Raw genomic sequence first — 24,161 nt, 5'->3', positions numbered from 1 at the left:
GGGTCCTTGCATCTTTATTCTGTGGGAGGAGGTGTCAGGGGGTCACAGCATCGGGGGTTGTGCTACTTCTTTCCACCTTTAGTCCTTGATGCCGAAGCAAATTATCAGCTGGGGGCCCTCTTCTGATTTCACTCTGAGGGATGGATTTATACTCCAGGATTGTAGCTTATCCAAGTTCAAGGGGGTGTATCCTCACACTGCTGTTCCCTGTGCTCTCTGCAGCCAGTGTTATGTATTGTCCCTGGAGAGATGTGTAATCAGACATCACACTGCTGTGCTCTGTGCTCTCTGCAGCCAGTGTTATGTATTGTCCCTGGAGAGATGTGTAATTATACTTCACACTGCTGTGCTCTGTGCTCTCTGCAGCCAGTGTTATGTATTGTCCCTGGAGAGATGTGTAATCAGACCTCACACTGCTGTGCTCTGTGCTCTCTGCAGCCAGTGTTATGTATTGTCCCTGGAGAGATGTGTAATCATACCTCACACTGCTGTGCTCTGTGCTCTCTGCAGCCAGTGTTATGTATTGTCCCTGGAGAGATGTGTAATCAGACCTCACACTGCTGTGCTCTGTGCTCTCTGCAGCAAGTGTTATGTATTGTCCCTGGAGAGATGTGTAATCAGACCTAACACTGCTGTGCTCTGTGCTCTCTGCAGAGTGTTATGTATTGTCCCTGGAGAGATGTGTAATCAGACCTCACACTGCTGTGCTCTGTGCTCTCTGCAGCCAGTGTTATGTATTGTCCCTGGAGAGATGCGTAATCAGACCTCACACTGCTGTGGTCTGTGCTCTCTGCAGCCAGTGTTATGTATTGTCCCTGGAGAGATGTGTAATTATACCTCACACTGCTGTGCTCTGTGCTCTCTGCAGCCAATGTTATGTATTGTCCCTGGAGAGATGTGTAATCAGACCTCACACTGCTGTGCTCTGTGCTCTCTGCAGCCAGTGTTATGTATTGTCCCTGGAGATATGTGTAATCAGACCTCACACTGCTGTGCTCTGTGCTCTCTGCAGCCAGTGTTATGTATTGTCCCTGGAGAGATGTGTAATCAGACCTCACACTGCTGTGCTCTGTGCTCTCTGCAGCAAGTGTTATGTATTGTCCCTGGAGAGATGTGTAATCAGACCTCACACTGCTGTGCTCTGTGCTCTCTGCAGCCAGTGTTATGTACTGTCCCTGGAGAGATGTGTAGTCAGACCTCACACTGCTGTGCTCTGTGCTCTCTGCAGCCAGTGTTATGTATTGTCCCTGGAGAGATGTGTAATCAGACCTCAAACTGCTGTGCTCTGTGCTCTCTGCAGCCAGTGTTATGTATTGTCCCTGGAGAGATGTGTAATCAGACCTCACGCTGCTGTGCTCTGTGCTCTCTGCAGCCAGTGTTATGTATTGTCCCTGGAGAGATGTGTAATCAGTCCTCACACTGCTGTGCTCTGTGCTCTCTGCAGCCAGTGTTATGTGATGTCCCTGGAGAGATGTGTAATCAGACCTCACACTGCTGTGCTCTGTGCTCTGTGCTCTCTGCAGCCAGTGTTATGTATTGTCCCTGGAGAGATGTGTAATCAGACCTCACACTGCTGTGCTCTGTGCTCTCTGCAGCCAGTGTTATGTATTGTCCCTGGAGAGATGTGTAATCAGACCTCACACTGCTGTGCTCTGTGCTCTCTGCAGCCAGTGTTATGTATTGTCCCTGGAGAGATGTGTAATCAGACCTCACACTGCTGGGCTCTGTGCTCTCTGCAGCCAGTGTTATGCACTGTCCCTGGAGAGATGGGTAATCAGAACTTACACTGCTGTGCTCTGTGCTCTCTGCAGCCAGTGTTATGTATTGTCCCTGGAGAGATTTGTAATCAGACCTCACACTGCTGTGCTCTCTGCAGCCAGTGTTATGTATTATCCCTGGAGAGATGTGTAATCAGACCTCACACTGCTGTGCTCTGTGCTCTCTGCAGCCAGTGATATGTATTGTCCCTGGAGAGATGTGTAATCAGACCTCACACTGCTGTGCTCTGTGCTCTCTGCAGCCAGTGTTATGTACTGTCCCTTGAGAGATGTGTTATCAGACCTCACACTGCTGTGCTCTGTGCTCTCTGCAGCCAGTGTTATGTATTGTCCCTGGAGAGATGTGTAATCAGACCTCACACTGCTGTGCTCGGTGCTCTCTGCAGCCAGTGTTATGTACTGTCCCTGGAGAGATGTGTAATCAGACCTCACACTGCTGTGCTCTGTGCTCTCTGCAGCCAGTGTTATGTACTGTCCCTGGAGAGATGTGTAATTATACCTCACACTGCTGTGCTCTGTGCTCTCTGCAGCCAGTGTTATGTACTGTCCCTGGAGAGATGTGTAATCAGACCTCACACTGCTGTGCTCTGTGCTCTCTGCAGCCAGTGTTATGTATTGTCCCTGGAGAGATGTGTAATCAGACCTCACACTGCTGTGCTCTGTGCTCTCTGCAGCCAGTGTTATGTACTGTCCCTGGAGAGATGTGTAATCAGACCTCACACTGCTGTGCTCTGTGCTCTCTGCAGCCAGTGTTATGTATTGTCCCTGGAGAGATGTGTAATTATACCTCACACTGCTGTGCTCTGTGCTCTCTGCAGCCAGTGTTATGTATAGTCCCTGGAGAGATGTGTAATCAGACCTCACACTGCTGTGCTCTGTGCTCTCTGCAGCCAGTGTTATGTATTGTCCCTGGAGAGATGTGTAATCAGACCTCACACTGCTGTGCTCTGTGCTCTCTGCAGCCAGTGTTATGTATTGTCCCTGGAGAGATGTGTAATCAGACCTCACACTGCTGTGCTCTGTGCTCTCTGCAGCCAGTGTTATGTATTGTCCCTGGAGAGATGTGTAATTATACCTCACACTGCTGTGCTCTGTGCTCTCTGCAGCCAGTGTTATGTATTGTCCCTGGAGAGATGTGTAATCAGACCTCACACTGCTGTGCTCTGTGCTCTCTGCAGCCAGTGTTATGTATTGTCCCTGGAGAGATGTGTAATTATACCTCACACTGCTGTGCTCTGTGCTCTCTGCAGCCAGTGTTATGTATTGTCCCTGGAGAGATGTGTAATCAGACCTCACACTGCTGTGCTCTGTGCTCTCTGCAGCCAGTGTTATGTATTGTCCCTGGAGAGATGTGTAATTATACCTCACACTGCTGTGCTCTGTGCTCTCTGCAGCCAGTGTTATGTATTGTCCCTGGAGAGATGTGTAATCAGACCTCACACTGCTGTGCTCTGTGCTCTCTGCAGCCAGTGTTATGTATTGTCCCTGGAGAGATGTGTAATCAGACCTCACACTGCTGTGCTCTGTGCTCTCTGCAGCCAGTGTTATGTATTGTCCCTGGAGAGATGTGTAATCAGACCTCACACTGCTGTGCTCTGTGCTCTCTGCAGCCAGTGTTATGTATTGTCCCTGGAGAGATGTGTAATCAGACCTTTGTGTATGTTGTTAGTAGAAGCAGGACTTTGTAATATGGATTTACAGTTCTTATTTATGTTCTAGGTTTGTCGCTTCTCCATTGCACTGGGGGGGGGGGGGGGGTCTGACACTGCTGTGCTCTGTGTTCTCTGCAGCACATGTTGAGTTAGGTTTTATCCCTGAAGAAATATGTAATGATAACTGTATGTATGTTGTTAGTAGCAGCGGGATATATAAGTATAATATAGATTTATATTCCAGGATTGTAGCTTCTCTAAGTGCAGCCCGGCATATCCTCACACTGCTGTGCTCCTAATGCACTCTGCTCAGCTGCTCAACAGCCCTTTCCTTCTGCTATGAGTAAAAGCTTTAGCAGTTACCCAGAGGAAGGAGAGAAGCTGTATTACCATTTAATGCAGAGAGCTAAGTGCACAGTAGTGTGAGGAAGCAGCCCCAGTGCACTTGGAGAATCTACAATACTGTAATATAAACCCATATGTCACACTCCTGATGCTTCTAGCAATATACACAAAGGTATTATTACATATCTCCAGGGACAGAGCACAGCAGTGTGAGTACACGCTCCCGGTGCACATGCAGAATGTACAATCCAGAAATGTAAATCCAAATATCACAGTCCTGCTGCTACTAACAACATAAACAATGGTATAATTACACTTCTCACCACGAACAATACCTAACATAGGCTGCACAGAGCACAGCAGTGTGAGGTCTGATTACACATCTCTCCAGGGACAGTACATAACATTGGCTGCAGAAAGCACAGAGCACAGCAGTGTGAGGTCTGATTACACATCTCTCCAGGGACAATACATAACACTGGCTGCAGAGAGCACAGAGCACAGCAGTGTGAGGTCTGATTACACATCTCTCCAGGGACAGTACATAACATTGGCTGCAGAGAGCACAGAGCACAGCAGTGTGAGGTCTGATTACACATCTCTCCAGGGACAATACATAACACCGGCTGCAGAGAGCACAGAGCACAGCAGTGTGCGGTCTGATTACACATCTCTCCAGTGATAATACATAACACTGGCTGCAGAGAGCACAGAGCACAGCAGTGTGAGGTCTGATTACACATCTCTCCAGGGACAATACATAACACTGGCTGCAGAGAGCACAGAGCACAGCAGTGTGAGGTCTGATTACACATCTCTCCAGGGACAGTACATAACACTGGCTGCAGAGAGCACAGAGCACAGCAGTGTGAGGTCTGATTACACATCTCTCCAGGGACAATACATAACACTGGCTGCAGAGAGCACAGAGCACAGCAGTGTGAGGTCTGATTACACATCTCTCCAGGGACAATACATAACACTGGCTGCAGAGAGCACAGAGCACAGCAGTGTGAGGTCTGATTACACATCTCTCCAGGGACAATACATAACACTGGCTGCAGAGAGCACAGAGCACAGCAGTGTGAGGTCTGATTACACATCTCTCCAGGGACAATACATAACACTGGCTGCAGAGAGCACAGAGCACAGCAGTGTGAGGTCTGATTACACATCTCTACCAGTGATAATACATAACCACTGGCTGCAGAGAGCACAGAGCACAGCAGTGTGAGGTGTGATTACACATCTCTCCAGGGACAATACATAACACTGGCTGCAGAGAGCACAGAGCACAGCAGTGTGAGGTGTGATTACACATCTCTCCAGGGACAATACATAGCACTGGCTGCAGAGAGCACAGAGCATAGCAGTGTGAGGTCTGATTACACATCTCTCCAGGGACAGTACATAACACTGGCTGCAGAGAGCACAGAGCACAGCAGTGTGAGGTCTGATTACACATCTCTCCAGGGACAATACATAACACTGGCTGCAGAGAGCACAGAGCACAGCAGTGTGATGTATGATTACACATCTCCCCAGGGACAGTACATAACACTGGCTGCAGAGAGCACAGAGCACAGCAGTGTGAGGTCTGATTACACATCTCTCCAGGGACAGTACATAACACTGGCTGCAGAGAGCACAGAGCACAGCAGTGTGAGGTCTGATTACACATCTCTCCAGGGACAATACATAACACTGGCTGCAGAGAGCACAGAGCACAGCAGTGTGAGGTCTGATTACACCTCTCTACAGGGACATAACACTGGCTGCAGAGAGCACAGAGCACAGCAGTGTGAGGTCTGATTACACATCTCTACAGGGACATAACACTGGCTGCAGAGAGCACAGAGCACAGCAGTGTGAGGTCTGATTACACATCTCTACAGGGACATAACACTGGCTGCAGGGAGCACAGAGCACAGCAGTGTGAGGTCTGATTACACATCTCTACAGGGACATAACACTGGCTGCAGAGAGCACAGAGCACAGCAGTGTGAGGTCTAATTACACATCTCTCCAGGGACAGTACATACCACTGGCTGCAGAGAGCACAGAGCACAGCAGTGTGAGGTCTGATTACACATCTCTCCAGGGACAATGCATAACACTGGCTGCAGAGAGCACAGAGCACAGCAGTGTGAGGTCTGATTACACATCTCTCCAGGGACAATACATAACACTGGCTGCAGAGAGCGCAGAGCAAAGCAGTGTGAGGTCTGATTACACATCTCTCCAGGGACAATACATAACACTGGCTGCAGAGAGCACAGAGCACAGCAGTGTGAGGTCTGATTACACATGTCTCCAGGGACAATACATAACACTGGCTGCAGAGAGCACAGAGCACAGCAGTGTGAGGTCTGATTACACATCTCTCCAGGGACAGGTCTCGCACCTTTTCTATGTGTTATATAATTGAATGTTCCTTTTCTATAATCTATAGACAGTTATCATTACTCACATTGGCCTCCAGGGGGCGCTCACGGCACCAAAATACCACAAAGTTTTGATTTCTGCAGTTTCTAATTTTTTGCTGGTAAATTTGGGACATTTGGGTTCTGTCCCCAGGATTAACCCCTAATGGGGCAGCACGCACCCCTATATCTCGTGTGACCAAATTTTCTGGGAATCCTACAAAAACTTGGCAACAAAGTATCTGATAATCCAGAAAGTTCTGCTGCGCTGGCCCAGTGATCCAGAACATCTCCTCACAGCAAGAGACCCTGATAGGACGACCCCTGGCGGCACTGGGGGAGGGGGTATTCTGGGGGGTCCTGTGTTTGTCCACCTGGGACTGTACAGGGAGGTAACACCGGGGTGTGAAGACTTCTGCAATGTGTCCCTCCATCTGTATGACATAGAGGGAGGACGCCGGAGGCTTCAGCGCTGTTCACATTGTCACTTACACTGATGGTGAGCTCAGTGGTGTAACTAGGAGAGACAGGGCCCCCTAGCAGGCTACTGCATGGGGCCCCCCTTCCCACTTATACATATTAGTATCCTCACACATGAGAGTTACAATCACATATATACAGTGCCATATGTAACATACTCACCTACAGTGTATACAGACACCATATACACATATATACAGTGCCATATGCAACATACTCACCTACAGTGTATACAGACACCATATACACATATATACAGTGCCATATGCAACATACTCACATCCAGTGTATACAGACACCATATACACATATATACAGTGCCATATGTAACATACTCACCTACAGTGTATACAGACACCATATACACATATATACAGTGCCATATGCAACATACTCACCTACAGTGTATACAGACACCATATACACATATATACAGTGCCATATGTAACATACTCACCTACAGTGTATACAGACACCATATACACATATATACAGTGCCATATGCAACATACTCACATCCAGTGTATACAGACACCATATACACATATATACAGTGCCATATGTAACATACTCACCTACAGTGTATACAGACACCATATACACATATATACAGTGCCATATGCAACATACTCACATACAGTGTATACAGACACCATATACACATATATACAGTGCCATATGTAACATACTCACCTACAGTGTATACAGACACCATATACACATATATACAGTGCCATATGTAACATACTCACCTACAGTGTATACAGACACCATATACACATATATACAGTGCCATATGTAACATACTCACCTACAGTGTATACAGACACCATATACACATATATACAGTGCCATATGCAACATACTCACATACAGTGTATACAGACACCATATACACATATATACAGTGCCATATGTAACATACTCACCTACAGTGTATACAGACACCATATACACATATATACAGTGCCATATGCAACATACTCACATCCAGTGTATACAGACACCATATACACATATATACAGTGCCATATGTAACATACTCACCTACAGTGTATACAGACACCATATACACATATATACAGTGCCATATGCAACATACTCACATACAGTGTATACAGACACCATATACACATATATACAGTGCCATATGTAACATACTCACCTACAGTGTATACAGACACCATATACACATATATACAGTGCCATATGCAACATACTCACATACAGTGTATACAGACACCATATACACATATATACAGTGCCATATGTAACATACTCACCTACAGTGTATACAGACACCATATACACATATATACAGTGCCATATGTAACATACTCACCTACAGTGTATACAGACACCATATACACATATATACAGTGCCATATGTAACATACTCACCTACAGTGTATACAGACACCATATACACATATATACAGTGCCATATGTAACATACTCACCTACAGTGTATACAGACACCATATACACATATATACAGTGCCATATGCAACATACTCACATACAGTGTATACAGACACCATATACACATATATACAGTGCCATATGCAACATACTCACATACAGTGTATACAGACACCATATACACATATATACAGTGCCATATCATATGTAACATACTCACAGTGTATACAGACACCATATACATCACAGATACTGCATATATACATCACACTATATGTTATATACATGTTATGCTGGACATGTGCAGTACAATATAGATATAATGGTGCACATCCTCCATTCTTAATTGTGTCAGGTCAGATGATGGGGCCCCCTGACACTGCAGGCCCCATAGCAGCTGCTACCGCTGTAGTTACGCCCCTGGGTGAGCTATAGTATACACTTCTGCGGGGAGGGTGAGCTATAGTATACACTGCTGCGGGGAGGGTGAGCTATAGTATATACTGCTGCGGGGAGGGTGAGCTATAGTATATACTGCTGCGGGGAGGGTGAGCTATAGTATGCACTGCTGCGGGGAGGGTGAGCTATAGTATACACTGCTGCGGGGAGGGGAGGGTGAGCTATAGTATACACTGCTGCGGGGAGGGTGAGCTATAGTATGCACTGCTGCGGGGAGGGTGAGCTATAGTATACACTGCTGCGGGGAGGGGAGGGTGAGCTATAGTATACACTGCTGCGGGGAGGGTGAGCTATAGTATATACTGCTGCGGGGAGGGTGAGCTATAGTATATACTGCTGCGGGGAGGGGAGGGTGAGCTATAGTATACACTGCTGCGGGGAGGGGAGGGTGAGCTATAGTATACACTGCTGCGGGGAGGGTGAGCTATAGTATATACTGCTGCGGGGAGGGTGAGCTATAGTATATGCTGCTGCGGGGAGAGTGAGCTATAGTATATACTGCTGCGGGGAGGATGAGCTGTAATAGGGACCTGCATCATCTGACTTGTCATCTGTTCTCATATAAGTGAAGCAATTTTTTATATCATCTACAATAAGAATCTAGAGTTTGGTGTCCGCAGCTCCTCTGTAGATCTATGTGTGTCTATGGTGGCAGACTACAGACAAACCTCATGTAGTCTGACCCTCCCACTCCCTCTCATCTCTCCCCCAACAATTCTGGCTGCACCACAGAGACACAGAAGAGGAGATTTAAAGGGGTTTTCTGCTTATTTCCTAGAAGGGGGGAGTTTTTGTGGAGGTCACCAGGTTCCAGTGCTCAGGTCCCCTGTCAGGCAGGAAGTGATGACATCACGGTACCTGGCGGCTGAGCCAATCACGTGCCTTGATGGTTATATGTGCACAGGGTCACTCAGCTGATTGGCCACAATTGTTACCTGTAGACTGGAAGCTCCAGGAACCTTCTACAATGGAACCTCAAAAACGGAAAACCCCTTTAAATATAGAAAGAGTACCTGAGTATTACACTGATGCTTGGGTGGACCAAGACTCTTGAGGATCGGGCAGGGACCACCACACGTCCCAGAGGACGGTCAACCAAACGACTCCCGACTTCTTGTGTTTTATGGCTTTTTATTCCCAATATTTACCCTGAAGCACCACATGAGGAGGTCCCCAAAACTCCCAAATATTCAAAAACATCTCAAAATCATTGCCCTCAGAGGTTCTCCTCCAGAAGCTCGTCCAGATATTCCACCACATTGCCCTCAGAGGTTCTCCTCCAGAAGCTCGTCCAGATATTCCACCACATTGCCCTCAGAGGTTCTCCTCCAGAAGCTCGTCCAGATATTCCACCACATTGCCCTCAGAGGTTCTCCTCCAGAAGCTCGTCCAGATATTCCACCACATTTCCCTCATCGTCATCCACAATATTCTGGAGGGCAAACTGGTAGAGCTCCTTCTGCTTGCTGGTGATGTTGTAGTAAAGGGCGGCCTCCGACCTCGGCTTGAAGTTGTCCTCTGACAGCCCCCACTTGTCCATGTGGTACTGGTAGTAGACCAAGTTTTGCTTCATGACATCGTCGTCGGGGTCAAAGAGCAGGTAGCTGGCCACGCAAGGAGCTGCGTTCCGCACATCGTTCAGCTTGTAGTAGGCAAATTGCAGGTAGTGATACATGGTGGCCACAAACTTCTCCACCACGAAGCCCCCGATGACCGGAGTTAGGGTGTTCTCACAGTTTAGTTTGCATTCGAGGACCTCGATGTAGTGGTCGGCCACTGACTGGTAGAAGTCTTTGAAGTCTCTGATCTCTCGGGAGCCCTCGCAGGCCGCAATGCACTCCTGGAACGTCTTGAAGAAGTCGGGTAGAGCCATCTCCATATCGGAGATGGAGGTCCTCCAGTTTTCTCCATTGTAGGCCCGGACGGCTCTGATGAACAAGGTCTCGTAGGTCTTGGTCTCCAGGTCCTGGATGTGGTTCTCAGAATCGGGCATGCTCTTGTAGTACGCCATGTTCCTCTTCATCATCTCGTCATCGGGGTGCATCAGGAGGAATGTGTGGGCGGCGGCGATGGCTTTCGGCAAGTTGTTGGTCTTGAAGTAGGCGTACTGTAAAAACTTGTACGGCTCCCGCTTGTGGAACTCCTCCATGGTCTCCCGGCTCGGCTGTGACTGACGGAAGGCGGGGAGACCTTGCTTACATCGCTTGAGGCACTGGGCCCTCATGAGGACATCACCAAACACCTTGAGCTCCGGGAAACCACTGAAACGCCCCAGGTGGCCACTCTGGTTCTTGGAGGTCCCACCGGTGTCTATTTGTGCCGTGCTGCAGTTGAGGTTGCAGAAAGCCTCGCTGTCCCTTAGAAGCCTGAAGAGCCGGAGGCTTACCTCCAGGTAGTTGACGCTCTCGGGCCAGTTCTCGTTGCTGTATTGGTCCAGTGCATACTTGTAGGCGCTCTCCAGGGGCATCAGCTCATCCCGCGGATAACTCCGGAAGCTGTAACGTTCATACTGCCCATTTACGGACACGATGAAGACCAGGAGCAGAGGGCAGACAAGACCCCGGATCATGGTGAAGACAACTCAAAATTGAAGACCCAAGGAATGTAGAGAACGAAGACTCAACGATTTGATGCGCAGAGCTGGAAGACCGTCTCAAGGTCCTTAAGTCCTAGCAAAGTCCTTCTTAAAGATCCAGGAATCCCAGTTCTTTCTGAGGGTCCAGTCTGTCCCACCAGGTCGTTAGGTCATTCCGGGTCCTCCAGGAGCGCTCAGCACCAGGATGCATGGACACTATCGGGTTGTCCCATAGGTTGCAGATGTGGATCCCCCTGTGTCAGGGCTTCCTATGAGCACAGGACCACGTAGCACAGGAGGAGAGGAGGAGGGGGGGGGGGGGCTGCAGGAAGTTTCCGAAAGTTTCTCCAGGCAGCGGGCGGAGATCCAGGGAAGGAATGTGAAGCACCAGCTCCCATTGGCAGGGAAATAATAGCCCCCCCTTTACTTTTCAAAGAACTTTATTTAGTGCTTTGCCGGGGATTTACACATGTGGCAGAGCTGGGGGGGGAGAGCACTCACTGCCCCCCATGTAATACAGCAGCCCCCGACCCCGGTGGTGGGAGGGGCGCTCCCTGCTGCACTGCCACATAGGCACAGGGGCTGTATCTAATCCTATCCTGTGTGATACTGCCTGCTGAACTTTGTATCTAATCCTATCCTGTGTGATACTGCCTGCTGAGCTGTGTATCTAATCCTCTCCTGTGTGATACTGACTGCTGAGCTTTGTATCTAATCCTATCCTGTGTGATACTGTCTGCTGAGCTTTGTATCTAATCCTATCCTGTGTGATACTGACTGCTGAGCTTTGTATCTAATCCTATCCTGTGTGATACTGCCCGCTAACATGTGTATCTAATCCCATCCTATGTGATACTGTCTGCTGAGCTGTGTATCTAATCCTAACCTGTGTGATACTGTCTGCTGAGCTGTGTATCTAATCCGCCCTGTGTGATACTGACTGCTGAGCTGTGTATCTAATCCTATCCTGTGTGATACTGTCTGCTGAGCTGTGTATCTAATCCTATCCTGTGTGATACTGCCCGCTAACATGTGTATCTAATCCTTTCCTGTGTGATACTGCCCGCTAACATGTGTATCTAATCCTAACCTGTGTGATACTGTCTGCTGAGCTGTGTATCTAATCCTCTCCTGTGTGATACAGTCTGCTGAGCTGTGTATCTAATCCTATCCTATGTCATACAGTCTGCTGAGCTGTGTATCTAATCCTGTCCTGTGTGATACTGTCTGCTGAGCAGTGTATCTAATCCTATCCAGTGTGATACTGACTGCTGAGCTGTGTATCTAATCCTATCCTGTGTGATACGGTCTGCTGAGCTGTGTATCTAATCCTATCCAGTGCGATACTGACGCTGAGTTGTGTATCTAATCCTATCCTGTGTGATACTGCCTGCTGAGCTGTGTTTCTAATCCCATCCTGTGTGATACTGACTGCTGAGCTGTGTATCTAATCCTATCCTGTGTGACACTGTCTGCTAAGCTGTGTATCTAATCCTGTCCTGTGTGATACAGTCTGCTGAGCTGTGTATCTAATCCTATCCTGTGTGATACTGTCTGCTGAGCTGTGTATCTAATCCTGTCCTGTGTGATACAGTCTGCTGAGCTGTGTATCTAATCCTATCCTGTGTGACACTGTCTGCTAAGCTGTGTATCTAATCCTGTCCTGTGTGATACAGTCTGCTGAGCTGTGTATCTAATCCTATCCTGTGTGATACTGACTGCTGAGCTGTGTATCTAATCCTATCCTGTGTGATACGGTCTGCTGAGCTGTGTATCTAATCCTATCCAGTGCGATACTGACGCTGAGTTGTGTATCTAATCCTATCCTGTGTGATACTGCCTGCTGAGCTGTGTATCTAATCCCATCCTGTGTGATACTGACTGCTGAGCTGTGTATCTAATCCTATCCTGTGTGACACTGTCTGCTAAGCTGTGTATCTAATCCTGTCCTGTGTGATACAGTCTGCTGAGCTGTGTATCTAATCCTATCCTGTGTGATACAGTCTGCTGAGCTGTGTATCTCATCCCCTCCTGTGTGATACAGTCTGCTGAGCTGTGTATCTCATCCCCTCCTGTGTGATACAGTCTGCTGAGCTGTGTATCTAATCCTCTCCTGTGTGATACAGTCTGCTGAGCTGTGTATCTAATCCTCTCCTGTGTGATACTGTCTGCTGAGCTGTGTATCTAAGCCAATCACGTTTGATATGGATTGTCAAAACAATACTGGGCAGGTTACTACGAGCCTTGATGTGATTTTGGCTTTACACAGGACGAGTTTCAGATCCGGACCACAAATAGCTCCGCCCTAAAGCCGAGCAACAGAACCCCAAAAGTATATTCCAAATCCAACAGTCAATGTAAATTTAGACCCTAGAATAATTACAGACCCCAAAATAACTATAGACCACCAGACCTCAAAATAACTAGAGACCCCCAGACCGGACCCCCGAATAACTAGAGACCCCAAACCAGAACCAGGAATAACTACAGACCCCAAACCAGAACCAGGAATAACTACAGACCCCAAACCAGAACCAGGAATAACTACAGACCCCAGAAAAACTATAAACCCCAGACCGGACCCCATAATAACTACAGACCCCAGACCAGACCACAGAATAACTAAAGACCCCAAAATAACTAGAGACCCCCAGACCGGACCCCCGAATAACTACAGACCCCAGAAAAACTATAAACCCCAGACCGGACCCCATAATAACTACAGACCCCAGACCAGACCCCAGAATAACTAAAGACCCCCCAGATCAGACCCCAGAATAACTATAGACCCCAGACCAGACCCCAGAATAACTACAGACCCCCAGACCCTGGAATAACTACAGACCCCAGAATAACTAGAGACCCCAGACTGGACCCCAGAATAACTACAGACCCCAGACCAGACCCCAGAATAACTACAGACCCCAGAATAACTATAGACCACCAGACCTCAAAATAACTAGAGACCCCCAGACCGGACCCCATAATAACTACAGATGCCCAAACCAGACTTTAGAATAACTACAGACCCCAGACCAGAACCTGGAATAACTATAGACCCGAGAATAACTGCAGACCCCAGACCGGACCCCAGAATAAATACAGACCCCAGAATAAATATAGACCCCAGACTGGACCCCAGAATAAATACAGAACCCAGACCAGAACCTGGAATTACTACAGACCCTAGACCAGACCACATAATAACTACAGCCCCCCCAGACCAGAACCAGGAAAAACTACAGACCTCAAAATAACTAGAGACCCCCAGACCGGACCCCATAATAACTACAGACGCCCAAACCAGACTTTAGAATAACTACAGACCCCAGACAAGAACCTGGAATAACTATAGACCCCAGACCGGACCCCAGAATAACTACAGACCCCCAGAGCCTGGAATAACTGCAGACCCCAGAATAACTGCAGACCCCAGAATAACTACAGACCCCAGACCGGACCCCAGACCAGACCCCAGAATAACTACAGACCCCAGACCGGACCCCAGAATAACTACAAACCCCAGACCGGACCCCAGAATAACTACAGACCCAGACCGGACCCCAGAATAACTACAGACCCCCAGACCGGACCCCAGAATAACTACAGACCCCAGAATAACTGCAGACCCCAGACCGGACCCCAGACCAGACCCCAGAATAACTACAGACCCCAGACCGGACCCCAGACCAGACCCCAGAATAACTACAGACCCCAGACCGGACCCCAGAATAACTACAAACCCCAGACCGGACCCCAGAATAACTACAGACCCAGACCGGACCCCAGAATAACTACAGACCCCAGACCGGACCCCAGAATAACTACAGACCCCAGAATAACTGCAGACCCCAGACCGGACCCCAGAATAACTACAGACCCCAGACCGGACCCCAGAATAACTACAGACCCCAGACCGGACCCCACAATAACTACAGACCCCAGACCAGACCCCAGAATAACTACAGACCCCAGACCGGACCCCAGAATAACTGCAGACCCCAGAATAACTGCAGACCCCAGACTGGACCCCAGAATAACTACAGAACTCAGACCAGAACCAGGAATTACTACAGACCCCATAATAACTACAGACCCCAGACCAGACCCCAGAATAACTATAGACCCCAGAATAAATATAGACCCCAGAATAACTACAGAACCCAGACCAGAACTTGGAATAACTACAGACCTCAAAATAACTAGAGACCCCCAGACCGGACCCCATAATAACTACAGACCCCAGACCAGACCCCAGAATAACTACAGACCCCCAGACCAGACCCCAGAATAACTACAGACCCCCAGACCGGACCCCAGAATAACTACAGACGCCAGAATAACTACAGACCCCAGACCGGACCCCAGAATAACTATAGACCCCAGACCGGACCCCAGAATAACTACAGACCCCAGACCAGACCCCATAATAACTACAGATCCCAGACCGGACACCAGAATAACTGCAGACCCAAGACCGGACCTCAGAATAACTACGGACCTCCAAAGCTGGACCCCAGAATAACTACAGACCCCAGACCCCAGAATAACTACAGACCCCCAGACCAGACCCCAGAATAACTACAGACCCCCAGACCGGACCCCAGAATAACTACAGACCCCCAGACCGGACCCCAGAATAACTACAGACCCCCAATAACTATTGAATAAATTCAGACCCCAGACTGGACCCCAGAATAAATACAGAACCCAGACCAGAACCTGGAATTACTACAGACCCCAGAATAACTACAGACCTCCAGACCGGACCCCAGAATAACTACAGACCCCAGAATAACTATAGACCCCAGACCAGACCCCAGAATAACTACAGACCCCAGACCAGACCCCAGAATAAATACAGAACCCAGACCAGAACCTGGAATTACTACAGACCCCATAATAACTACAGACCCCAAACCAGACCCCATAATAACTATAGACCCCAGACCAGACCCCAGAATAACTACAGTCCCCAGACCAGACCCCAGAATAAATACAGAACCCAGACCAGAACCTGGAATTACTACAGACCCCATAATAACTACAGACCCCAAACCAGACCCCATAATAACTACAGACCCCAAACCAGACCCCATAATAACTACAGACCCCAGACCAGACCCCATAATAACTACAGACCCCAGACCAGACCCCATAATAACTACAGACCCCAGACCAGACCCCATAATAACTACAGACCCCATAATAACTACAGACCCCAGACCAGAACCAGGAATAACTACAGACCCCAGAATAACTATAGACCACCAGACCTCAAAATAACTAGAGACCCCCAGAGAAGAGAGCACGGACCCCCAGAGAAGACAGGATGGACCCCCAGAGACGACAAGTCAGACCCCCAGAGAAGACAGGACGGACCCCGAGAGAAGACAGGACGGACCCCCAGAGACGACAGGACGGACCCCCAGAGAAGAGAGCATGGACCCCCAGAGACGACAGGACGGACCCCCAGAGAAGACAGGAAGGACCCCCAGAGAAGAGAGCACGGACCCCCAGAGAAGACAGGACGGACCAAACGCCTATTCAATGTTTTTATTATAAAAAAAATTGCAAGAAATAAGAAATGTAAAGTCAGCAGCACTGGTCACAATGTGTGTGGGGGAAGGGCTTCCCGTAGTGTGAGGGGAGCCCCGCAGCGCCCCCTCTGCCCCCATGTAACGTGTCTATGTAGATGTCCCACACCGCCTGGCAGCCATCTTGTCCCGGCGCCGTCTGCTTGTTCTGTAGACTCCGCTCCAGGTTCCGTTTTCTCTGCTTGAATTCCAGGATTGTCTTCGTGTATCTGTTGATGGTCGTTACTGAGGCCGCCATACAGCATGTGAATGAGCCCCACGCCAGACTGCGGGAACAATGCATGTATTATACATCACTGTGTACAGCCGCTATAACATAAGCATCCAGGATATAGCCATATAGAGCATGGGGATATCCTGTATATAATGATATATGTACAGCCGGTATAACCTGGGGATCTCCTGTATATAATGATATATGTACAGCCGGTATAACCTGGGGATCTCCTGTATATAATGATATATGTACAGCCGGTATAACCTGGGGATCTCCTGTATATAATGATATATGTACAGCCGGTATAACCTGGGGATCTCCTGTATATAATGATATATGTACAGCTGGTATAACCTGGAGATCTCCTGTATATAATGATATATGTACAGCCGGTATAACCTGGGGATCTCCTGTATATAATGATATATGTACAGCTGGTATAACCTGGGGATCTCCTGTATATAATGATATATGTACAGCCGGTATAACCTGGGGATCTCCTGTATATAATGATATATGTACAGCCGGTATAACCTGGGGATCTCCTGTATATAATGATATATGTACAGCCGGTATAACCTGGGGATCTCCTGTATATAATGATATATGTACAGCCGGTATAACCTGGGGATCTCCTGTATATAATGATATATGTACAGCCGGTATAACCTGGGGATCTCCTGTATATAATGATATATGTACAGCCGGTATAACCTGGGGATCTCCTGTATATAATGATATATGTACAGCCGGTATAACCTGGGGATCCCCTGTATATAATGATATATGTACAGCCGGTATAACCTGGGGATCTCCTGTATATAATGATATATGTACAGCCGGTATAACCTGGGGATCTCCTGTATATAATGATATATGTACAGCCGGTATAACCTGGGGATCTCCTGTATATAGTGATATATGTACAGCCGGTATAACCTGGAGATCTCCTGTATATAATGATATATGTACAGCCGGTATAACCTGGGGATCTCCTGTATATAATGATATATGTACAGCCGGTATAACCTGGGGATCTCCTGTATATAATGATATATGTACAGCCGGTATAACCTGGGGATCTCCTGTATATAATGATATATGTACAGCCGGTATAACCTGGGGATCTCCTGTATATAATGATATATGTACAGCCGGTATAACCTGGGGATCTCCTGTATATAATGATATATGTACAGCCGGTATAACCTGGGGATCTCCTGTATATAATGATATATGTACAGCCGGTATAACCTGGGGATCTCCTGTATATAATGATATATGTACAGCCGGTATAACCTGGGGATCCCCTGTATATAATGATATATGTACAGCCGGTATAACCTGGGGATCTCCTGTATATAATGATATATGTACAGCCGGTATAACCTGGGGATCTCCTGTATATAATGATATATGTACAGCCGGTATAACCTGGGGATCTCCTGTATATAGTGATATATGTACAGCCGGTATAACCTGGAGATCTCCTGTATATAATGATATATGTACAGCCGGTATAACCTGGGGATCTCCTGTATATAATGATATATGTACAGCCGGTATAACCTGGGGATCTCCTGTATATAATGATATATGTACAGCCGGTATAACCTGGGGATCTCCTGTATATAATGATATATGTACAGCCGGTATAACCTGGGGATCTCCTGTATATAATGATATATGTACAGCTGGTATAACCTGGGGATCTCCTGTATATAATGATATATGTACAGCCGGTATAACCTGGGGATCTCCTGTATATAATGATATATGTACAGCCGGTATAACCTGGGGATCTCCTGTATATAATGATATATGTACAGCCGGTATAACCTGGGGATCTCCTGTATATAATGATATATGTACAGCCGGTATAACCTGGGGATCTCCTGTATATAATGATATATGTACAGCCGGTATAACCTGGGGATCTCCTGTATATAATGATATATGTACAGCCGGTATAACCTGGGGATCTCCTGTATATAATGATATATGTACAGCCGGTATAACCTGGGGATCCCCTGTATATAATGATATATGTACAGCCGGTATAACCTGGGGATCTCCTGTATATAATGATATATGTACAGCCGGTATAACCTGGGGATCTCCTGTATATAATGATATATGTACAGCCGGTATAACCTGGGGATCTCCTGTATATAGTGATATATGTACAGCCGGTATAACCTGGAGATCTCCTGTATATAATGATATATGTACAGCCGGTATAACCTGGGGATCTCCTGTATATAATGATATATGTACAGCCGGTATAACCTGGGGATCTCCTGTATATAATGATATATGTACAGTCGGTATATCCTGGGGATCTCCTGTATATAGTGATATATGTACAGCCGGTATAACCTGGGGATCTCCTGTATATAGTGATATATGTACAGCCGGTATAACCTGGGGATCTCCTGTATATAATGATATATGTACAGCTGGTATAACCTGGAGATCTCCTGTATATAATGATATATGTACAGCCGGTATAACCTGGGGATCTCCTGTATATAATGATATATGTACAGCCGGTATAACCTGGGGATCTCCTGTATATAGTGATATATGTACAGCCGGTATAACCTGGAGATCTCCTATATATAATGATATATGTACAGCCGGTATAACCTGGGGATCTCCTGTATATAATGATATATGTACAGCCGGTATAACCTGGGGATCTCCTGTATATAATGATATATGTACAGCCGGTATAACCTGGGGATCTCCTGTATATAATGATATATGTACAGCCGGTATAACCTGGGGATCTCCTGTATATAATGATATATGTACAGCCGGTATAACCTGGGGATCTCCTGTATATAATGATATATGTACAGCCGGTATAACCTGGGGATCTCCTGTATATAATGATATATGTACAGCCGGTATAACCTGGGGATCTCCTGTATATAATGATATATGTACAGCCGGTATAACCTGGGGATCTCCTGTATATAATGATATATGTACAGCCGGTATAACCTGGGGATCTCCTGTATATAATGATATATGTACAGCCGGTATAACCTGGGGATCTCCTGTATATAATGATATATGTACAGCCGGTATAACCTGGGGATTTCCTGTATATAATGATATATGTACAGCCGGTATAACCTGGGGATCTCCTGTATATAATGATATATGTACAGCCGGTATAACCTGGGGATTTCCTGTATATAATGATATATGTACAGCCGGTATAACCTGGGGATCTCCTGTATATAATGATATATGTACAGCCGGTATAACCTGGGGATCTCCTGTATATAATGATATATGTACAGCCGGTATAACCTGGGGATCTCCTATATATAATGATATATGTACAGCCGGTATAACCTGGGGATCTCCTGTATATAATGATATATGTACAGCCGGTATAACCTGGGGATCTCCTGTATATAATGATATATGTACAGCCGGTATAACCTGGGGATCTCCTGTATATAATGATATATGTACAGCCGGTATAACCTGGGGATTTCCTGTATATAATGATATATGTACAGCTGGTATAACCTGGGGATCTCCTGTATATAGTGATATATGTACAGCCGGTATAACCTGGGGATCCCCTGTATATAGTGATATGGAGTGGCCGGTATAACCTGGGTATATCCTGTATATAGTGATATGTGTACAGCCGGTATAACCTGGGGATCTCCTGTATATAATGATATATGTACAGCCGGTATAACCTGGGGATCCCCTGTATATAATGATATATGTACAGCCGGTATAACCTGGGGATCCCCTGTATATAATGATATATGTACAGCTGGTATAACCTGGGGATCTCCTGTATATAATGATATATGTACAGCCGGTATAACCTGGGGTTCTCCTGTATATAATGATATATGTACAGCCGGTATAACCTGGGGATCTCCTGTATATAATGATATATGTACAGCCGGTATAACCTGGGGGTCTCCTGTATATAATGATATATGTACAGCTGGTATAACCTGGGGATCTCCTGTATATAATGATATATGTACAGCCGGTATAACCTGGGGATCTCCTGTATATAATGATATATGTACAGCCGGTATAACCTGGGGATCTCCTGTATATAATGATATATGTACAGCCGGTATAACCTGGGGATCTCCTGTATATAATGATATATATACAGCTGGTATAACCTGGGGATCTCCTGTATATAATGATATATGTACAGCTGGTATAACCTGGGGATCTCCTGTATATAATGATACATGTACAGCCGGTATAACCTGGGGATCTCCTGTATATAATGATATATGTACAGCTGGTATAACCTGGGGATCTCCTGTATATAATGATATATGTACAGCCGGTATAACCTGGGGATCTCCTGTATATAATGGTATATGTACAGCCGGTATAACCTGGGGATCTCCTGTATATAATGATATATGTACAGCTGGTATAACCTGGGGATCCCCTGTATATAGTGATATGGAGTGGCCGGTATAACCTGGGGATCTCCTGTGATATATACATGTGTAGTGCAGGGTGTAATGACTCTTGTTATGTCTCTTTTCCTCTGACTCTTTGCTGATTTTCTATCTTTTCCTATTTAATAGACTTTTCTCTTTCGACATTGAATCCACTTCAAAAAGATGTCGATAAAACGTGTAATGAGGTTTTTCATCTTCAAGCAAATTCACCTAAAACTGCTGAGTTCTGAAATCTGCAGAGAACTTTGTGGTGGAGGAGTTTCTGCGGCTTCTGATCTCGGGTGTCGGGGGAACATCCATCAGAGAGAAGGACATGATATCTAGTCGGGACCTGATGTCTCCCCTGGTTGTGCCGACCCCGAGGAGCCGATAACATCAGAAGTTCTGCAGGTTTTGGATTGGATATTTCTACCGTTATGACTATTTTTAGCAAAAGGTTGAGTAGAAACATTTTACCAGTAGGACCAGCCGTAGTCCCAATTCTGAGGTCTCCAGTCTTCTGGACCAAGATTGACCGTCATCTGGAAGACTGTGGTGTACATCATGTGGGCCACCATCCCGAGCAGTCCTGGAAGAGACACCACTGCTATTATATGTCCTCAGAGGAGTGTACAGACAATGAACATTCTTCAAAAACTGGGACCATGACCACTCTACCACAAGATGGAAGCAGAGGATGATGGAGAGCTTTATGATTGGGGGTCACAAACATTGGTCGAAAGTGGAACTCACCAATTTAAAATTTTCTGATCTTCACTGTGGTTCCAGAGTCAAGCATACAATGTAATGACAGCAAAAGCCAAACTCAACTTTGGTTAGGGTCAACCCTCAGCTTTGGTTACGGCCAACCCTCAGCTTTGGTTACGGCCAACCCTCAGCTTTGGTTACGGCCAACCCTCAGCTTTGGTTACGGCCAACCCTCAGCTTTGGTTACGGCCAACCCTCAGCTTTGGTTAGGGTCAACCCTCAGCTTTGGTTAGGGTCAACCCTCAGCTTTGGTTAGGGTCAACCCTCAGCTTTGGTTAGGGTCAACCCTCAGCTTTGGTTAGGGACAACCCTCAGCTTTGGTTAGGGACAACCCTCAGCTTTGGTAAGGGACAACCCTCAGCTTTGGTAAGGGACAACCCTCAGCTTTGGTTTGAGTCAACCTTCAGCTTTGGTAAGGGTCAACTTTGAGCTTTGGATACAATCACCTTCAGCTTTGGTTAGGGTCAACCCTCAACTTTGGTGATTGTCATGCTTCTGCTCTGGATACTATTACCTTCAGCTTTGGTTGGGGCTGTCCTTAGTTTTGGTTGGGGAAATACCAATAACGGGCTACCTCCTGTTATCTTCATACACCCTAAGTGGGCGGTATATAGAATTTGTAGCAAAGAGTCTTCTCATTGGAGGAGCCAACAAGGAGGGTCCTCTTGGGGCACATTCTTCATTAAACCCTAAGGGTCTCTAAACTGTGGTGTCTTCTTCTGGTTCTGGGGACTCGGTATTAGGTCTAAATACATTGGAGGCTCAGTCCGGCACTGAGTGTGGTCAGAACCCCCTGTGTCCTATTTATCCCTTACTGCCTCCTACATCTTGTAGATCTTCTCCAGAAGAAGTGATTCGCTTATTAGAAGGTTTTGCTTCTCTCGGCAACTTACCTGATAGAACAGTAAAGATGGCCGCAAAGGCGTTCAGCTTCAGGCCATCAATAACTGAGGTATAGTAACAAATCTCCACCGACATAAGGCTGACCCCCGTGAGGAGCAACGTGATGTACAAGACCTCCGCAACGATGGAGAGCCACAGCACACCTGCACCAAGATACAAGATCATGTGTGAAAGGTAGTTACAGCCCCGCCCCACTGGTACTGTGTGGGAGGAGGGATGAGGGGAAGCAGTACTGTACTGAGGGTCAACCCTCAGCTTTGGTTAGGGACAACCCTCAGCTTTGGTTAGGGACAACCCTCAGCTTTGGTTACGGCCAACCCTGAGGGGATGAGGGGAAACAGTACTGTGCATGAGGAGGGATGAGGGGAAAGAGTACTGTGCAGGAGGAGGGATGAGTGGAAGCGGTACTGTGCGAGAGGAGGGATGAAGGGAAGCAGTACTGTGCGGGAGGAGGGAGGAAGGGAAGCAGTACTGTGCGGGAGGAGGGAGGAAGGAAGCAGTACTGTGCGGGAGGACAGATGAAGGAAGCAGTACTGTGCGGGAGGAGGTATTAGGGGAAGCAGTACTGTGCGGGAGGAGGAATGAGGGGAAGTAGTACTGTGAAGGAGGAGGAATGAGGGGAAGCAGCACTGTGAGGGAGGAGGGATGAGGGGAAAGAGTACTGTGCAGGAGGAGGGATGAAGGGAAGCAGTACTGTGCGGGAGGAGGGATGAGGGGAAGCAGTCTTGTACGGGAGGAGGGATGAAGGGAAACAGTACTGTGCGGGAGGAGAGATGAAAGGAAGCAGTACTGTGTGGGAGGAGGGATGAGGGGAAGTAGTACTGTGCGGGAGGAGGGATGAGGGGAAGCAGTACTGTGCGGGAGGAGGGATGAGGGGAAGTAGTACTGTGCGGGAGGAGGGATGAAGGAAGCAGTACTGTGCGGGAGGAGGGATGAGGGGAAACAGTACTGTGCGGGAGGAGGGATGAGGGGAAAGAGTACTGTGCAGGAGGAGGGATGAGTGGAAGCGGTACTGTGCGAGAGGAGGGATGAAGGGAAGCAGTACTGTGCCGGAGGAGGGAGGAAGGGAGGAAGGGAAGCAGTACTGT

At 47.2% G+C, this 24,161-nt stretch overlaps 2 protein-coding genes across 2 annotated transcripts in view; both read right to left on the bottom strand.

Annotated features, from left to right (window-relative positions):
* Window positions 1–9,678: 9,678 nt before the first annotated feature.
* CRTAP (cartilage associated protein) lies at window positions 9,679–11,459 on the bottom strand. Its single transcript, XM_072112754.1, has one exon. It carries the CDS (start codon window positions 11,126–11,128, stop codon window positions 9,923–9,925), a length of 1,206 nt encoding a protein of 401 aa, XP_071968855.1. The 5' UTR covers window positions 11,129–11,459; the 3' UTR covers window positions 9,679–9,922.
* Window positions 11,460–16,694: 5,235 nt separating this feature from the next.
* LOC140065181 (germ cell-specific gene 1-like protein) overlaps window positions 16,695–24,161 on the bottom strand; it is a 40,861-nt gene continuing 33,394 nt past the window's right edge. Inside the window, exons 3-5 of the mRNA XM_072112753.1 lie at window positions 23,064–23,216; window positions 21,880–21,991; window positions 16,695–16,997 (exon numbers count right to left, since the gene is read on the bottom strand). Of these exons, the coding sequence (XP_071968854.1) occupies window positions 16,730–16,997; window positions 21,880–21,991; window positions 23,064–23,216 (533 nt within the window). The 3' untranslated portion in view covers window positions 16,695–16,729. The remainder of the gene's footprint in view (window positions 16,998–21,879; window positions 21,992–23,063; window positions 23,217–24,161) is intronic.

Source organism: Engystomops pustulosus, chromosome 6 (genome assembly GCF_040894005.1).
Source record: "Engystomops pustulosus chromosome 6, aEngPut4.maternal, whole genome shotgun sequence".
Classification (NCBI taxonomy): Eukaryota; Metazoa; Chordata; class Amphibia; order Anura; family Leptodactylidae; genus Engystomops; species Engystomops pustulosus.
The sequence above is the reverse complement of the archived record's forward strand: the minus strand, read 5'-3'. Positions and strand labels throughout refer to the sequence as shown.